The 19,964-nt window shown below is 36.4% G+C and overlaps 1 protein-coding gene across 1 annotated transcript in view; it reads left to right on the top strand.

Annotated features, from left to right (window-relative positions):
* The first annotated feature begins 4,144 nt into the window (after positions 1–4,144).
* NEK10 (NIMA related kinase 10) overlaps positions 4,145–19,964 on the top strand; it is a 96,761-nt gene continuing 80,941 nt past the window's right edge. Inside the window, exons 1-13 of the mRNA XM_065628844.1 lie at positions 4,145–4,218; positions 4,545–4,605; positions 5,585–5,715; positions 6,215–6,313; positions 9,077–9,161; positions 9,878–9,919; positions 12,034–12,112; positions 12,451–12,518; positions 13,587–13,666; positions 14,836–14,922; positions 16,243–16,467; positions 16,958–17,097; positions 18,728–18,789. Coding sequence (XP_065484916.1) covers positions 4,145–4,218; positions 4,545–4,605; positions 5,585–5,715; positions 6,215–6,313; positions 9,077–9,161; positions 9,878–9,919; positions 12,034–12,112; positions 12,451–12,518; positions 13,587–13,666; positions 14,836–14,922; positions 16,243–16,467; positions 16,958–17,097; positions 18,728–18,789 — 1,233 coding nt within the window. The remainder of the gene's footprint in view (positions 4,219–4,544; positions 4,606–5,584; positions 5,716–6,214; positions 6,314–9,076; positions 9,162–9,877; positions 9,920–12,033; positions 12,113–12,450; positions 12,519–13,586; positions 13,667–14,835; positions 14,923–16,242; positions 16,468–16,957; positions 17,098–18,727; positions 18,790–19,964) is intronic.

Here is a 19,964-nt window from a genome sequence, read left to right as displayed (position 1 = left end):
CGTAAGTCATGGCAGCACAGTTCCCTAAACAGTCCTGCCTGGCAGCGAGGGCACTGAGGACGGATTTTACAGAGCTAAACTGCGTATTGTCCTGGGGTTGGCAGGGAGCTGCTCGCTAGACCTCAGAAATCCTCTTTTTGTTTTCCTGCATCTGTGAACTGCAGATTAACATGGTAGATTTAGGCAGAATCTGCAGATAAACTTCATGATCTGGAAAATAGCCTGGAGACTTCCATAGCATGGGTTCTGGAATCTGAGAACAGATCTGGCCATTTATAGCTCTACTGGAACAGGGGTGGTGCAGAGGGAAAACAAACAAAACAAATCCCAAAACCAACCAACCAACCAAACCAACAGCAACAAAAAACCAAACCAGCAGTGTCTTGAATATCCCAATTTGTTGGAAAAACACTAATCTCGTGTTGGATCCTACTTAATCTTCAGAGAACCTTCACAGAAAATATTGAACAAAATAATATTTGAGGTAAGTATATGCGTATGGAAGTTTTCATGTATAGCAAACAGGCAGGTTTCCATATTGATGTACTTAATAAAATGTGAGCAGTTTGCGGTGGTAGATTTGTCCTACAACATGTCCTCCTGGTTTTATTTACTTTGGGTTTTGTTTTCACCTTCTGAAGCTTTCTGTGCCTGTTCCTTTCTGGCAGGGTTCTGGGAGCAATTCTTGTCCTATCCTGCATGCCAGTGCTATCTGAATGCATCTCTCTTCCTATGTAATTGAATTAACATAACTAATTAAGTGTAATTATTCTCAGTTAAAATGAATTAGTTAATATTGCTCTCATTTCATTGTTTTAAATGGAATTCAATAAGGCTCTACGCTGTAAAGACATTTTCCTTTCAATGTGTTTCTGTTCTTTTAAAGAGTTGTCTGATCTCAATCTTTTTCTGGCATAACCTAAGTGAAATGTGAGTGTTACTTGTTTGTCTCTCATACATTACTCATGGGGCTGGCTTAATAGCTGGGGAATAGTTATGAGGGTAGTTAATAGCCTGGCTCCATGGAAATTTCTGCTGGCATGAGTAAAGAAGAAACGCAGTGTGTGTGTGGGAACTTATTCAGTGATTTCAAGAAAGTCAAATAACACTGAGAATAGGTAAGGAAATATTTCAATGCCTGTTTTCCCTCAGGTTTATGGCTGACACAATGAAAATGGGGGATTGCTTCCTTTTGCCTACCCCTCACTCGGGGTGTGGTGGTAATTCACTTGCCTGATTTAAGGACTGGCTGCCGATAAAAGGGTTTTCTGCTCTTCTTCCTCTATTTACAGCTGTGCATTCCTGCCCTCTGCCTTGTCAGCAGAGATACTCATCAGGGCACTGTAACAGTAAGCTAAATTGGTAGAAAATTAACTATACAAAGGGAGGCATGTTGTTTTCTGCCTGTTTAGCTGTCTAAACTGGCTCAGGTTTGGGTCAGATCAGCTGAAGAAGTAGAGGGGAGTGGCTGAGGTTGGCAAGGGGTAGGAAATAGGAAAGGATCCACCATTTTCACCATCAGCCCGCTGTTAATTGGTTTATCTCTGTAGTAAAGCTGATGGGCAAAACACCTTAAGCTGCATGGACAAATGCTCCTTTCTGCATATTGTACCTGTCCTTGTGCAGCAGAAGCACTTGTGGACAAGCTATAAGGTAATCAGAGTTAAAGCAGGAGAGGTTATTTGCAACCTGAATCAGGTTTCCCAGTCCGGGGAGGTGTGTACCCGTGGTGATGCTGTGCTGGCAGACCGAAGAGGTTGTGCAAGGGTCAGTTTGTGGCTAGGGCTGGCATCTGTTTGTTGGAGTGCTTACTGACTCGTGCTGGCTTACAGGCCTCTGCGAAATAGAGAGGTGACCTCAGGGTGAGTCCTCAGAGCTGGGTGAGGGCTGCGTCCTCCGGTGAGCTGCACCCCTTCATTCTCAGACAGCAGTGAGGGGAATTTGGCTTGATATTTGTCAGGTTCAAATTTGTACAGGGACATTTGGCTCTGTAACGGTAACAAACCTTTAAAATATTAGTCAGCTGTTATTCTGTTTCATCTTCACTAAGGTACCACAGACAGCAAAAGCATCGGACTGGCAGCCTTAAAGCAAAGTTGGTCTACAGTTGTAAGATTTTGTAAATGATCACAAAAACCCAGCAATTTTGTATTAAATCCTAGCCATACTGAGAATCCTGCTATTTATGTTTTAGAGGTTTAACCCAAAGATTACTTTTTAAAAAAATTGGATGCTGAAAATTTTAACATTTAACTGTATTTGCTCATGGACAAGTTTTGTGTGTGGTTTTGTTTAGCGATTCTTTAATTGGTTGAAATACGTTTTTTGTACACACGTACTCATAAGCAAGTTGATAATTTGTGAGTTTCACAATATTTCTTAGTGTACAAATGTGAGGCGATGATTGCATCATGTCATGCCTCAGTAATATGCCAAATGGATTTGGGTATTGGGGAGAGGGTATAAAATACAAATATAATTAAAACAATACATTGAAATTTTTGCTCATGAGGATTCTTACAAGTATTTAGCAAGGTGTTTTGCTTCTCTTTTACTGCTTTTGAAGCAAAGGAGATAAATTAATTGGACCAACTTTGTGTGGTTTAATCTGAATTCAGGATTTTTATCTGCTGACTGGTAGCACAGATCTTGTTTATATTCATTCCCTGGAGAGAACTGGTACAGCAGAACTGTTCTGAGGTGTTTTTTAATAAGGCTGTTGAGCGGATGCTTGGAGGAGAGAGGAGGAATTTCTTGGGGATCCAGATCAATCATTCTCTGTGGGGAGATGGGTGGCAGGATAAAGGCTCGTTCAAAAGAATAGAAATGGATGAGCTGGGCTTACAGGCCACTTGCAAGAGTGAGTTAGTACAGTGCATGGGCTTATACTGTCAACAGTTGCATTTTGGGTAGTTCTGTGTCTAATTTTCAGTTGGGAAGCAGCAGCTTCTGGTGGTTTACGGTGCTTTTGTTTCCTACCAGGTTTTCTTCTTCTTTGCCTTTAGAGGAAGAGGAATAAAAATCAATAGCAGGGGAATTCTACACTGCACAAGAGAAAGGGGAGGCTATCGTCTCATATGGACAATCCTATTAAAAAGACACCAGAGGGAAAACCTGAACAGTCCATGTTTAGTGAATAGTAAAATGGGTAGAAAGGATCAGACAGTAGAATTACATCCTTGCTTTTTTTAAATCCAAAGTGCTCTATCAATATGCTGCAGCTGTATGCACTTCTTTGGGATCATTCTTCAGCCCCATCCTGCTCCTGACAATCCTCGTGTCACTCAGAGCAGGATCTGCATCAATATAATTGCTTTCACAGCACCAAGAGATTCCTCTTGACTATCTTCTTTCTATCTCTAGGGGTTTATAAGATTTTCAGTGAACAAATGTTGTATACTACACAAACAACAAGCTGTGGGCTTTTGTGGGAAGTCAGACCTACAGACTGAACGTTCGTCTGTAGTGGATCTAAGATGCGGTAACAGCCCTGATGAGGCCAGGCCAGACAATTGTGCTCATCTATGGGAAGAAGCTGTGTGTCCCACTGCAAGAAAATCTGGGCTGAAATTCAGAAGTCCCAGGTTCCAAACTACTGAAAATGTCTGTGATTCCTCGGCAGACTGCATAATGTGTCCATCTCATTTATTTGTCAGATACCTCCTTTTTCTACCCTTCACCTGTCTTGTTTATTTAGATGATAAAAGCATTACATTCTCTGTTGTCTGGACAACAGCATGTATGATGCAACCGTGATGTCAGCCTGTAAGCACTGCTGTAACATAAATAGGTAATCCATGGCGAGAAATAATGGTACTAACATGCAAGAAGAGGAGAAATCCCAATAAAAATGAAGTGTAATAGCAAGACGGCCAATGTTATCTACCTGTGTGTTGGGAAAATAACATTTCTATATGTTAGGTTAATTACTTTTTTGTTAGTATCTGGAATTCTAAAGGATATCCTCGTATAATGCCTGAGGGTTCGTGTTGAGAAAATGGTAGAGCTGTTTTTTTTTTTTTTTAAAAGTTTTATCAGTTTGTTCTGTAAGTATTTATTGCTTTCGCTGCAATGATATAATTCTATCTATCTATCTGTTTTTAAGGAAATGAGTTTTTTAGCCATCTGATAATAGTGGTACATAATGCCTGATCAGGACAAGAAATTGAAGAGCCCAGAAAAAGCATCAGACAAAAAACCTCGTGGGATCTCTGGGAGGTATAGTATCTGACATCTTACTTTGAACTTCAGCAGGACCCGTGTGGAATTTGCACTAACTGCCAAAGCAGAATGCTTTAATTTGAAATGCAGTATAAACATGACAACTGTTACTCTGGTCACAAAGTTTATTTACACCTTTGTTTATTTAAAGCATTCTGGAGAAGCTATAAATTCTTCTCTGTGTGAAACGAGGGCACTAGGCAACACTAGGAAACTTTATTTTCTATCAGTAGCATTGTTGCTTGTTGACCTTCTTTACTCTTACAAAAGTACTTTTATGCAACTATTAACACATATCTTTATGGTGCTGTGTTTTATCCTAGGGGTTATTCTGATCTTGAAAGACTTCAGTCTCTCTTAAATGTTCAGTCAAGCAACCAACAGGTATTTTTCAATAACTGTTATTTTTCAGTAACTATTAAACATGCTGTAGATTTGTATAATTAGAAGTAATGGTGATTGTGGAACCTGTCAGCAAAATCTTGTGTACTGAATGTGGTGTCACTTTTTTAGTTAATTAAGTTACATACTTTTATTGTTGAATATTGTCAAGCAGCCTAACAGATTTGTTTTCTTCCATGGCGTTCCACAGTGTCATGAGAAAATGGCCTTAGAGATGTATTACTTACAATATGATCAGGAGTGGTAAAGAATACAAAATGAAAAAAATCAGCATTTTAACCATAAACAATTTATCTCGGGAGAATAACACTTCAGCTAAACATCTGCAGGGCATAAATATTGATGCATGGAACCTATAGGATACAGTAAAATCTCCTTGACCTCAAGTCACTTAGTGAAGTTTGTGTTTGCCATTCGAAGCAAAGAAAACCAACACATGGTGATGGGTGTGAGTCCTTGGAATGCCAGAACAATTTCTTCCTTTCTGTTCTGTAAAAAGATACGACAAAATGGCTTAGGGAGTTGTCCATGTGAGATGGAGTTATGCACTCCCTTCCTGGATAGAGGCATGGAATTGTTTCTGAGCAGAAAGCTGAAACATCTGAGTTCTACAGCCTGAAAAGAATATGAAGGCTGTGCAATTGTAGAGTTGGGAGAGATAAGGAGTGTAGATAATGAGTGTATGTTGCAGATTCTGTTGAGCTTTACTATTATAAATTTTAAAAGACACTGTTCTTCATGTTTTGTATATCTCCACGGACTGGTTTTCCAGCCTTTCTTTACAACAGTTTTCTGCCACATGAGTTTTGTTTTGTGTGGGATGCGTGTATATTTTATAATGGCATATTATAGGTCCAAAGTTCAAGTCAGAGCTTGAGAAAAGGTACTTTTGCTTGATATCATTCTTATAATACTTAAAATGCAGCGTTTGACTCACGAATACTATCCCTTTACTTCTTAGCTTCCGGCTATATATTTTGAAAGTGGTCAAACCAGTGTGACAAGAGCTCGGCAAAATGTCAACAGCAATGAACAAAAAGCCCATGGTCAATGGCAAGAATCAACAGAAGTTGTTGAGCTTGAAAACTTTAGGTAAAAAAAAAAAAGCTGATCTGGTGACACTATGTTCTATCTCTGAACATCTTTATGTATTGTAAGTTTCTTGAGGTGTTGAAGGCATTAATGTTTGTACTTATGTCTGTTACTTGTGCCTTCATGTTAACCCCCTATCCGAGATACGAATTATACATTTTAACTTTCTAAACCTAAATGTGAGTGTTCCTGCCTTTGTAAGTTTTAGACACGTGTTCCCACTCAGTGGAGTGTACTGTGGAGAGTTAATATAGCCCATTTAAACCAATTTAATGTTTCTTTATTTGGAAAGCTGATATTATACCATTATAATAGTTCCAAATTATGCGTGAGACAGGTTGTTCTTCCATGCTGTTTACGTCCAGAAATGTAAAGTTGTGTTATTCCATTGTAATTGCTGATATGACGTTTCTTAATTTTTCTTGTTAAGTTTTGGCAATCTGAAATTATGCTGAAGCAAGATAATCAGCAATTCAGCTTTTTTTTTTTCCCTTATTAGTGTGACCTACAAGAATGAGAGAAATTTTAGCAGACATCCCAAACATAAGCTGTTTCAAGAGATCTTTACATCTTTAGTTAAGAACAGACTTACCTGCAGGTCAGTATATTGAACACATTCATATCCAAGGAGAGCCACTCTTTCTTGCCTTAAGTGAAGAACCAAGATGCATGGATGATGTTTCATATTATTTCAACAATATATACAGCATGTATGTTTCAGCAATAGACCTCTGTGTGGAAACTGCGAGCTTTATATGTCTGCATAATCTCAATTTTAAACAATCACTTCTGTATTGGCTTTGAAGACCACATGCTTGGTTAGCGGGATGAAAAAAAGGTGGCCTTGGGTATAAGTTAAAACTTGGATGACCGAAATTCTAACATCTGCTATGTTTCCTTGATCATTTGTTCATATCTGGTATCTGTAATCTGTGGCTTACTTTTCTAATTTAATTATTATTTTACTGATTTTACTTATATTTTATGGACTGCTGCCTATATATAAAAGGTCAGTGTCTTTCATAAAATTTAGATGAGTTTATGCTACTGTTCTTATTTATTTGCATTCGTGTGTACCACAGGATTAGAAAGAGAAAACCCTTTCTTATGCTGCTCTCATTTGAGCGAGGAAGAAGTGCAAGACCTTAAAAAAACCAGGGAGGATAGAAAAAGATGTTTTCTGAAAAGAGGAGTGTGGTTTTTTAGGATTTCTATTACTATACACCACTGCACTGTGTTGTATTTTTCCTTTTTAAAACCCAAGTACATTTTCTGAGAAATCTTGAGTGGTACAGAAGCTTAAAGGAAGAATGCTAGAGTATTTAAAGATATTCAAATGCTAGAAATTACAGAAAAAAACACATAGTTTCCTTAGACCGTTTTTCAGAACTAGGGAACTTTGATTATTTAAATAGCAGTGAGTTTAAGACAGATCATTTAAGTGATTTTTAAATCTGATACTCCTTGGTTTGCAAGTGAACTTCATCATCTCAGTACCCACCAGTGGGATGTTAGTGGCGCAGCTTCATTTGCCAAATGTCGAAGAACAACATACATTGTGTCTTCCCAAGTCCTGTTTATACATTGTGCCATGCCTAGCTCATATTTTGGTTTTTTTGTTACTTTTTTGGATGATAATAGAGCCAAACCACTCTTGTATTATAAATGAAAGCACCCAGATAAGGTTAATGAAATGTATATATATTAGCATGTATATAAAACCCATAAGGTAAGTGCAGTTACAAGGGTGATTTAGTTGCCCTTTATAAATATTTTATTATGGCTGTGATGGTGTCCTCTCTTTGGAACTACTGTCATTGCATTGTGTCAGAACCTTAGAAACTCTCACCCTCATCTGCATTAGGTACTTTTGCTGGCATAACCATGTTGGTTGGGGTGCAAGAAAAAAATCACACCCACTTACTGGCATCACTGTGTCAGCTGAAGCCCTAGTTGGAGATTGTTGACAAGAAAGCTGTGATTTGCTTAGCTTAAGTAGTTTGGATAAGAAGTATAACTAAGCAGGCAGAAAAAATCCTGATGGCATAAGCTGGATATACAATAGGGTATCTAGTAATATGTTTTGTAAATGTAACTGTAGTAGAAGAGGTACTTGAATGTTGACCAGGCTCAGAGAATTACTGTCCCTGCTTGGAAATGTGATGTATGCGTTGCTTTGCTGATGAAACTAATTTCTCTCAAGAGTCAAAGCTTTTTGAAAGAATAACTTTGTAGAACTATCATGGTAATAATCTTCAGGCCACTTTAAAATCTGACCTACAAATTTTGCGTACCAGTGTATGATGGCTGTTTTCTTTCCATATAAGTTTTGTGCCATTCTGAAGTGGCCAATTATGGAAGCATAATGAAAAATAGCATTACTTTGGGCGGAATAATGGCATAGGAGGGCTGAGGGGTTTTTTTTTTTTTTAAGTATCTATTTGTAAAGCATTTATTTTTATCAAAATATTTTTAGCCATTGGTGTTGTTTCCAACTGCAAATGATAAAAAGGGAAGAGAACTGCCACATCCCATAGACTTCTTCCGTTCCTTGGAAACTTGCCCAGATACTACAGATTCTGTTCTCCTATTTAAAACAACAACAACAAAAAAACCTACTGCAAAAATGTCCAGGTTTAGGTTTATTTTAAATAGGAAAATGGGGTTATATACCTCCAACAGACAATGGAAACAGTGATTCCATTATTGGTATTTTATGCAGGATTACTGCCCCTGGATGCTTTGTGCAAATCTGAGTTATGTTTTCTGCCAAGTCGTGTGCTGGGGAATTGTACGGAGAAATTCTGTTTGGAAGTATAATCCTATATCAAGAACATTTACACTAAATAATGAATTATTCCAAGGATTAATGATATTATAGTTTTTAAAACCCAGGATAGACTATGATAATTTAAAAAATCATTTAAAATTTAGCTATGTTTACTTCTGCATCACCCATGTGTTTTTCCTATATTTTTATATAAGTGTATTTTGTGCACTGAAATGTAATATGTTGTTTCTCAATGTTTTTGCCCTTTTGGGCCTTAATCTAAACACTCAAAATAAGTTTATATCAAAGTATGATCGGTTTGTGCCTAGAGATAAGCATGAAATTTCCTGTGTCAGTTCGGTGATAATAAGTGATGGCTGGCAATGTTCATATAATGAAATCTATTTATTTAAGGGCGTTACTATGTTTGAATATAAATGGCATTAAAATTTATATAATAGAGTATTTTGTACAGCTGTTGTATGTTGCTGATTTATTAGTTGATTGATTTCTGAATCAAAGTGTTTTATCTAAGTGTTTTAACACTTTTAAAATTGTATTTGGTTTATGTTTTGAATATTTCTTTTACAGGGAGTGGGTTAGTCAGGCTCCATCCATTCATTTTCTGAGAGTACTAGTCTGCCTGAGATTACTAATAAGAGATCCATGCTATCAGGTCAGTATGTCAAAATACTGTTTCTTACCTGGATAAGAGAATGCATATGAGTTGTGTTGGTGCATGTGTATTAAAACCTGCATTCTTATGGATGCATATTATATGTATGTACCAGTATTTCTATATGTAAAAATGTGATTTGCAAACAAATAGATTCCAAGAGCGAATTTGCACTGTTACTGCGTAACTTGCTTGATTTCTGATATCTTTTATGTAGCATCTGCTGGTGCCAACCCTAACAAAGAACCTGTAAACTTCCATAACAGATGACTTGCTCTGAGCCCTAGACTTTGCCATATAGATATGTAAAATTCCCATAACGTAGTAAGTGAAGAAAAATGAAAGCTGCCTATTCCTCCTAGCAGCCCAGTGCTCTGAACTACAAACAAGTAGCTTTTAGTTTTATTCTGGCTATTATAGTTGTTATTCATAGGACTAAGCCTCAGACATCTGTTAAGATATTTGTTTTTGTGTGTTTCTTTTCTGTGTGTTCCAAAGCTTATACTGCTTTTCCAGTTTTAAAACCTTTGAAATGTTACTTCTGTGGTTTTATTTATCAACTTATTATAAGTAATTCAGAACTCTGAGTCCATTGACTTTGACCACTGGAGTTAAGGTTTCTCAACATTCATAACAAACAGACCATTTATATTCTAGTGTTCTCTCATTCTAGCATTTTCTGTATTTTAATTTTTTTTTCTTTAATTTTCTCTTAGGAAATGCTCCACAGCTTGGGTGGGATTGAAAATCTAGCTCAGGTAGAATTCTTTGTAATACTTTTACCAGTTATGGTGCACGTTGGTCTCTTATGCTTAAAATGAAATACTCTGTAAAAAACACTATACATGTATTCTTGGTTTATGGAAAGAAACAAGTCTATTCCTCTGTTTGCACACAAGCACTTGGTGTGGTTTTTTTTTCAGTAGTGCACAAAGCAGTTCTCCTTACAATCCAGCAGCATTTAACCCAGGACTTTTAGTTAGGAGGCTTAACAAATGCCCCCTGAAGTGGGAGAAGGATTAGAAAAGTCAGCACAATTGGTTCAGTCAAAAGAAACTGTAGGCTTTTGAAAGAAGATGAGTAAATCACCTTGAACTGTAGTAAATTACTTTTCAAAGGTAAAAACACGGTTATTGAATGTTGGACAGGTTTAAATGTGTGGACTACAATACTTCTGCATTACAAAACATTATTGATGACTGACTGTGTTGTTATTGCTCTGTGTTAATGCTGCTTTACTCCCGGGTTTTTAGTACTTGATCACCAGTGCCAATTTAGCAGTGAGATACGACATATCTTGAACATCTTTGAAATTGCTGGGAGTCTTCTATCTAGAAAAACATCAGAACTTTTTGTAACAAATGTATCTTTCTAGAATGCAGTCATCATTCATTAATATTTACGGAGCCACCTGTATTTCAAAGAGCCAACAGTGTGCTATGAGCCCTTTGGTCAGACAATCACCTGTTTGAAACGTCCCTGAAGTTGCAGGAGTTAAAGACTCTTAGTTTCTAATGCATATGACTCCCACAGGAGCTGCTTGGCGTTTTCCAGTGCTGCATGTCATTAATGCTTAGCCCTATTTTTTTGTGGAGCTTGCACAGTGCAAAGTGCAGTGGCCTGCTGAGATGTAGACAACACCTGCAAGTGGTCCTCAGCGGCAGGAATCCTAATTGTATAATTAATAATCGTTTTTACTGCGTGTGGTGCTGGCACAGAGAATTTTAAAAATAATGAGATGCAATTTTAATGATTTTTTTTTTAACTTCTGGGGAACTTAATCTTTTGTGTCCTTTGCAGCAAGATAAGTGTTAAATGTGCTTCTGCCACTCTCAAATGCAGTTTGAAAAAAGTTATAGCTGAGACTTTCGAGGGTGGCAGTAATTTCAAGGTGAATTGCACATCCAAATCTTGCCAGATCACAGGTCTAAAGCCCTCTGTTAGGCTATTTTATACAGCATTAAAACCTTTTTTTTTGTTTGTTTTTTTTGAGCAGTTTCAGATAAAAAACTGTCTCGTGTAAAGTGCTTTGGGATGTTTTAGTAGAAAACACTTATAAAATTATTACCAATATTACTTTGTATAGCACTGTCCTCCTCATCTGAGTTTTCTTTCTAAATTATGTGCTACTACTGTAGTTCTAGCCTCTCTGTACATCTGCTTGAAACCCCTGTAGTTTCCCTGTACAGTGTTCTGGAAATTTCAAAATGCCACCGTATGCAAGACCAATATATAAGTGATACAGAGAATCATATAATGATTTTGTGTCCTGATAAACATTACATCCCTCTGATAATTCTCATTTCCTGGAAAAATATGTTTGGGTAGTTAAGAGGGTTGTAAAAAAGATTGACCACCATTTCCCACCAGTTGGCTATGTCAAAAAAAAAAAAAAAAAAAAATCCCCCCCTGCAGTTATGTAGGTTTTGTAGAGTCTGAGCCTGTCAGCTCTGTGGACTGAAGATCTATCTGGCTGTTCCAAACAGTGGCCAATAGTAGATGCTGAGAGAAAGGTTTGAGAGCAGAAACATGAAGTGATAATTCCCCAGAAAACCCTTATCAACCTCTAGCAACTCGCAAAGAATGGCATTTTGGCACTAGAAGTAGGGTCGTCGTATTTGATAGTCTTCAGTGGATTTTCCTCTTCTGGAATTTTAGACTTGCTTTTTTGTTTCTTAATACACTTCTAAGACCTCTTCTGTTCCCTGACAAGTTTTACAGCAAAAGTGTCTGGGAAGTTGCAGACTTAGCTTTTTTGTGAAACAGATGCACCACCTATGGGCTATTTTTCTGCATAACAGTCCTAGGTTTATTAATTCTTAAAACTTTATTTTTAATGTTATCCTTTATCTCCCCCCACCACTTCTTGTAGTATATGGAAACGGTAACAAATGGCTATCTTGATTATGGAGAAAAGCACCATAATGTGGACAAGTTGGTCAACATGACATGTAAGTGTTATAGCTGATAACATAAATTATAAGGGCACTTGCAACTCTTTGTGTGGGGCTTAAGATTACTTGAGATGGTCATTAAGCAAGATATTATTAAATTCATTGTAAGCATCATCGCACAAGTAAAAACTGAAATTGCTGTGGAGATGCCACATCTTGGTTTTGTACATAAGTAATATTTCCTTAAGAAATTAATACCTCTTTACACACTGAAGTAACAGAGTGAAATGAGCTAGTCAAAGAACATATCCGGTGTTTTGCTTTATTACTGATTAGTAAAATGAAAAATATTAAGTGATAAGGCTTCAATTTACGTGATTTCCTTTGTTCCATAGACATTTTCCAAAAGCTTGCTGCTGTTAAAGATCAAAGACAATGGGTTATAGGAAGTGGAGCACATAAAGTAAGAGCTTTATAAACTTGCCAATTATAACTAATTAACTAGTTAATGAATGACTTATGCTTTTTCAGATTTGATCTAAGTGGGAGTAAATTCCTTACCTTGCCAAGCCTGTAAAGTAAGATAATCTCAGTTCTGTGTGTTACAGATGTATTAGTAATATCATAAAAATCATTTCTTGTGTGTAAGCTAATCGGCCTGATGCATGGTTATTGGTTGTTTGAGAGAAATAGGTCTTAAATGTTTGGACTAAACTACTTAATATAAAAATTGGTACTGATGTTTACACTGTCCTGAGCTATGTTACTATGACATAGATTGTTTTATATAATTTTTAAATATAAAAATATTTTTATTTATTTTTTTGTATAAATTTCTGCTATGATTTTTACTTATAAAAGTATTCTGTTTCGAAATGGAACAGCGTCAACTTAGAGAGTGAAAACCTAGACATCCCTTGCTATACGTTACTGCCAGCCTAAGGATCTGTACTTAACCATTGCTGATTTATGGCCAAACTGAGAAAGAGTTGAGATCAAGATCGGTATAACTAGTGCTTCACGACTCCATTGTGCTGCAGGAAAACATTGGCAATTGTGATCAGAGAGTATCCAACACCATATTTTTATAGGACCTAAACAAATATGAAATTTATTTTGATATAAAACATTAACAGAATATAGGCATGGCCTTAAATGACATACTGCGTTATTTAAATATAAGCTGAAAATTAATGTTTGGCTTCATGAGGCCTTGATTTAGAGTTCTGAAGTGTTTTACATAGGAACAGATTTTTACAATGGCATGTTAAGTTAAACAGATGCTTTAGCAGTCAAGAGAGGTGCTAATTGCTGTTTGAGAAGAAACATCCTTGCTTGTCCTAAGACTGAGTGTATTATTAGTCTGTAAGTGTATATTTAAGTGTACTTCAAATGTGCCTGGGACTTTTAGTGTATTGTGTGAGCATTTGCTACCCTAATTTTGACTTTTTGAGAAATACCTCTATATATGTTTGAGTCATAAATGAAAAAAGCATGATTCTTATTTATCTTCTCATGTTTCATTTTCCAGACCTTAGTAAATTTGTTATCTGCCAGAGACAACAATGTGCTCTTGGGTGCCCTCCTTGCCCTGACTAGCCTTGCAGAAAGGTAGGTTCACGATAAGCATTTTAATGTTATCTCTTGACACAATATTAAAACTGCCGTTTATGAGAGAGATTTTTTTTTTTAAAAAAACGAGGCCTTGTTCTGTGTAGGTCTACGAAATGTGCTTAATTTTATATTGAAGCAGTAGAAAATAAGTAGGAAGTTTGGTACTTGCAGCAGACTTCTTGCTCATGTGGAGAACTTTGCAAGACTGGAGTCATAGAATCTTCCTTTGCAATCCCTATGCAGGATTCTGAAATTCTTCCTGGCTTTCTGCATATAAATATCTTCTGTGCTGAGCTTGATATAACAGTGCCTCACAGTAGCCAGCAAGAATATTGTTCAGTGCAGTAAATAATGAATGCATATGCTCAAATCCATGTATGTATATACTTTCTTTACTAATGGCTTTTTAAAATAAAGATAAACCTTTTTTTTTCCTGGTGTGAAGGGAAAAAAAGGAAAAGGAAGATAACAGCATCTTTCATCCTTAATAATTTTATAGAGGAAAAGCTGCTACTTCTAAAGTATTGTTCCGCTGACTTCCAGACTTGTATAACAACCTTATCTCTTAAATGAAAAATCATAAGGAAAATTACAAAACTGAAGAGAATAGGCGCAAGTCCTTGAGATCAGTAGAAATTTACTTACTAAGGTTTTCCTGGATTTTCTCTTTTCCCAAATCTCTTTCATTGTATTTCAGTTTATATATATTTTTAAAATATCAGTATTAATTTCAATTATGTTATACATACATTTTCAACTTCTATTTAACTTTCTTCACAGAACTAAATGTGTTATATTTGAACTGGATATTGGACTGAATATTACAAATAGTCATGAAAATTGTATTTGGTTCTAAAAATGTACCTCATTTGCTTAATTTCTAATATGAAACAAATGAAATACACTTATGTCTTTACTTTTATGCATTCATCCTTTTTTTTTTTTTTTTTTTTTTTTTTTGAACTGGGAAAATTGGAAATGATTGCATTGTCACTCTTCAGCCAGCATATTTTTGTGGCTTTACATATTGGTGTGCACAGTATGATATTATTACGTAAGACTTGAGAAAAAAATGTATGAATGTATAAGGAAGGAGGCTAAAGAGCAATGTGTGTTTTTTCATATGATTTAATTTGATATAAATACCAGGAATAATCAATTTGCAGTCCAGAATGTAGGGAGAAGATAAGTGAGCTCACCATTGTTGAGAACTTGCTGGTGATATTACATGAATACGATTTGCTTTCTAAAAGGTGAGACTTTGCTTGTAGATTAATTGTGTTAAAATATATTTTGACCTTTTCGTTTAGGGACATGTTTATTTAGAGGAATTAGATAATGTGCCACTGTAATATACTCAACATAGGGTTCTGATACCTATGTATTTTCAGCCAGATTTTGACAGAGCAAAATATTTTCTAGTAGTTTCGTTATAAGCTGTCTCCTCTCTCTCCACTTATGGCCTATGGTGCGGTGCAAATAAATTGCAATGCTACCATAAAGTGACATCAGTTGCTTTTCTTGGTATGTCACCTCTTTGCTCCTGGCAGACCTGAGTGGTTAGGTGGAGAGAGAAACTAGTAAAAAATTGCAAGAAATATAGCTGTTGCAGCTTAAGGCAGAGGCTGGATCAGACCTCATGTCCCTTCAGTCAGAAAAACATAAAGGTTCCTTCAGTTCTTTAAATATCCTTTCATCTCAGCTAAGCCTGCTAGCTGAGCATTGTGTATCTGCGTGTCGGTCAGAAACCAAGAGACTCTCAAATCTGATATGTCACTTACACTATCACATTTAAAATTCTGAAGAGATTTTTTTAAAATTTCATGCTTAATTATTTCATGCATGTAAATCATTTTACATGTGACTACAGATAAAGAAATTGAATATACCAGTAGATTTTATTTGGTTTCTGGGTTTGAAATTATTTGGATTATATGTAAAGCAAAAGTTTGTTATGAAAACAAGAATTTGAATGTAGACAGGGAGCAAAATGAATCTAAACACACAAATCAAACACACATGCAGCTTTTTTGCTTCAAGTGGAAATGAAAATCCCTAACTGTATTTTCTATGGAAAGTCCGTTTTAATTGGTGTGAAGTTAATGGAAATCTTGTATAAACCTTTTGAATTTTATGTTGAATCCCTTTTGTAAAAATAATATTCAAACCATACTGGAAAAGAATTATGACTGTTTGTGGAGTTCTTCTAATTCCACAGATGGACTTCACATGTGCCTGCAGTCTGTGCTACTTGTAGGGCTCTTGCTGTTATCCAGAACCTGGTACCACAGATGACTGCAGCCCACCTGGCCCCTCCATCCTGCCTGTGTGTGCTTGGCTGCCTATGCTGGCTGTCAAACTCCATGTAAATATATACTTTCATCCCTTGTGAAAATGTGGAAAACCAGTTTACAGTGACTTTAAGCAGTTTTATTTAACTTTTTTTTTGTTTTTTTTTAATAGGAAGCAGGTCTCCTTTCATAAACATTTGATGTGTTTTTTCCCCTCTGCTAACTGGCAAGACAAGGTAATGATGGAGTTATCGTTAACATTTCTTGCTGGTTTCATTTTAGACTCACAGCAGAGTTGCTACGTCTCCTCTGTGCAGGGTCACAAGTCAAAAAGCAAATAAAAATATATGAAGGAGTTCCAGTCTTGCTCAGTTTACTCCATTCCGATCACATCAAACTTCTATGGAGTGTAGTTTGGATTCTGGTACAGATTTGTGAAGACCCTGAGATGAGTGCGGAAATCCGGATTTGGGGTGGAATCAAGCAGCTCCTTCACATATTACAGGGGTAGGTTTTCAGTCCTCAACCCTGTGGCCGTTATATGAGACTCTTTGTATTTTAAGATGTATTTGACCAAGCACCGTTTTATCAAATAGCATCTTTTTTTTTTTGTTGTGTGTGATGTCTGTAGAAATTAAAAGGCTATTTAGCACATAATGAAGAAGCAATATTTTTTCAGCTATACATATTTCATTGTTATCTTAAAGTGCTTTTAATATTTTCAGTGTGTAAGCTAAATAATGAATAGATTATAAATACATAATTACTGCGTACTTAGTTTCCCTGTTAATTAGACTCCTATTTAGTGAGCTAGAATTGCAAATATAATTGATGAACGTGGTAAAGGAATTTTCTGTTTAACAGCTTGTTTGCTTTTTCAAAATGTATTAGCTAATTTAGTGAAAAAACATACAAATTTTCAGAACTTCAAAAATGGTTAACAAATACATGTTAAGCCATTTTTTTTTTACGCTGCAATTTGTTTTCTCTTTTTCAGGGAAAGGAATCTCATTTCTGATCGGTCTTCAGTTGGAAGTTTATCTAGTGCAAACGCAGCGAGGAGAATCCAACATCTTCATTTGTCAGATGATTTGAGTCCTGATGAGATGCAAGAAAATACTTTCTTACTTCAAGCAGGTAAGTTTATAAGGCCTAATCCTCTGTTATATGTTTACTTGCACAAAGGGATTAAGAATATTTCACAATTGAAATTGTAAACATTTATACCTGATTTAGGGGCTAGGAGCACCAAGTCAGCTGTGTTTATTTCTGAATGTGCAAGACCAGCACATATTTTCAAAAACCACACCTTTTTTTAGAAAGAAGCAAAGCATTAAGTACGTACATGGGAATTGTATATGTTTCTTCTACCTGTAAAAATATCTCCAAAAATATATATATTTTTAAAATTTTGTTTTTTCACCCGAGATTATTTTTTATTTGATCATACTTTCCCCTCTATTCAAATTTACTATAGTAGATCAATCACGAATTGATTATTATGGGACTCTTTCAAAGTGGTGTTTTAAAGACTACTAGTCAGGTGAGGATTCCTCGTTAATTATGGAGAGGATCTCTTTTAGAGGATACTTGTCAACAGCAGGTCAACTATCCATTCTGAAAGGTCTTCCAGAGGATCATGTCTTTTTCCAGTGGCTGTAGAGGGATAATGCAAAATATCCTTACTAGGATTACATGAGACTTTGCAGTATCTTCCTGAAAGCTGTAACATAAGCCATGTTTTTGAATATAATGAATGTTACATCTGAAGAGCTGGTAATGTGAAAGAAATTGCAGTACCAGAAGTATTGCCAGTGTGGAGCATATTTCTGGGTTACTTCTGTTTTCCTTAAGGAGTCCTAAGAAAGAAGCAGCGCTGAACTTACAGAGGACTTTTTTTATTTCTGATTGAATACGTGTTGATATCTTTAGCCTTCGGTATTGGGAGTAGGTAGCAAGGTTTTCTTAGCAGGGGTCCTGCAGGGGTGGCCTCTCTGGGAAGAGGTGAGGGATTGTCCTGTGCTGGACACAGCTTTGTCCAGCTGGCTCCACAGCAGCTCCACTGCTGGCCAGAGCTAAGCCCATCAGTGAAGCCAATGGTGCATCTGTGAAAACAGTTGAGACATGGCAAAAACGCTGGGCAAGCAAAGCAGGAGAGAAAAAAAAAAAAAAAAAGGAGGTGAGAAATAGCAGTGCAAACACCAAGGTCAGAGAAGAAGGAGAGGGAGGAGGAGACACCAGAGCAAAGATTCCCCTGCAGCCCATGGGAGAGGCCTCAGAGGAGCAGTTATTCACACTGCAGCGTGTGGAGAGAGCCCATGCTAGACAGGGGAGAAGTGTAAAGAGAAAGGAGCAGCAGAGTGGAACTGTTACAGACCGACCATAACTCTCATCCACCAGATCCAGGTAGACAGACGGGAGTGAAGATGAGTCTGAAGGAAGAAAGTACAGTGTGGGGAATTAAGTGGTGTTTTCATTTTTTAATATTTTTTTTTCCTGTCAAAATCTATTTCAATTGGCAATAAATTAAATTAATTTTCCGCAAGTCAAGTCTGTTTTGCCTGTGTTGTAACTGGTAAGCCACATCCCTTTCTTTATGTTGACCCAGGAGCCTTTCCATCCTATTTTCTCCCTCTGTCCTTTTAAGTAAGAGGAGTGAATGAGCAGCTGGATGGGGATTTGGCCCTTAGCTAAGGTTATCTCACCACACTATCTGAATATCTTTATGAATCTGGCCCTAAATGTTACATCTGAATTTTTATTCTAGCTTGTTGTGCTGCAATTACTGAACTGGTGCTCAATGAGACTAATGCGTACCAGGTAGTACAGGTAGGAAGACTTTATTCAGTTAAGTAGGACATTATAGTTTATAATTTGCCTTAATTGTTCTTATTTGTCAACCTCATTTATTTAACAAACAAAATTAATTTGAAAGAGATAGGAAAATATGCCGTTATGTAACTTTAGTATCTCTGTTTCTTTATACATTTACACACAGAGACATATGCACGAAGATATCAACATATATGTATTTAGTTGTCTGGGAGAATAAACAGCTGTATTTGGACAGGGTTCATTTTGATTGGCATCTCTTGCCGTGCTTTTGCCATAGTCAAAATAAGATGGTAAATAAAAGTAGTCATTGAATTAACTGAGAAATACAAATTCTGAATTTCATGACTTTTATTAAAACAAAGTCCGCGCAGCTTCATCTTGGTGCATTGTTTCACAATTTCTCTTTTCCTTAGAGTCTGGTATTTCTGAGATAACTTCCTGGCATTCCATGTCCAAGGTTGTATTTCTAAATTGCATTTTAAAATTTAATGTTTAAACCAACTAGAATCTATGATTCTGAAAACTATTCTTAAAATGTCTGGTATGTATTCCACACACAGTCAAAGACACAAATATTTAGGGCATTAATAACAACTAAAATCTGGAGCCAGCTCTTATACTCTAGGTGTTAAATCAGTGATCAAAGCCTTTGAGTTAGCTTAACACCCAACTAGAGATATTCCTAGAGGAATCGAGAGAACAACAAGCTTTAACTATGATCGGGAGTGAAGTCTCTGTATATGTCAAAAGTATTGGTTAAGAGGAAAGGAATGGAAGTAAGTATAGAAAAAAAGAAATCTATGTATCTTAAGCACTAAAATGATCAATAAACCATAGTGATTTAGACAACATTTGATTTAAACAATATAACTGCATGCATTTTAGGCTTAGTCCGGTTTCATCAAAATAAAATATCACCTAAATTGGATATATTTTGAAAAGAGTATAACTACTGAGGGATTTGGGAAATAAGAGGCTGATTTTAACATAGTTTTTCTGCATTGCTCTAGCAGTGCATGATAACTGTGGTGTCAGTAAATTGCTTACAAATTGATGGGACGATGTGCAGGCTGCGAAAAGGTGTTTCAAGCTTAACTTCTTACCCACTCATGCTCTTAAGACAATGACCTCTCCCTTTGTCAAAACACCAGCCGGTCTCCCCCTTTCAG

Source organism: Caloenas nicobarica, chromosome 2 (genome assembly GCF_036013445.1).
Source record: "Caloenas nicobarica isolate bCalNic1 chromosome 2, bCalNic1.hap1, whole genome shotgun sequence".
Lineage (NCBI taxonomy): Eukaryota > Metazoa > Chordata > Aves > Columbiformes > Columbidae > Caloenas > Caloenas nicobarica.
Note: the sequence above shows the minus strand (reverse complement) of the source record. Positions and strands in the feature narration are given on the sequence as shown.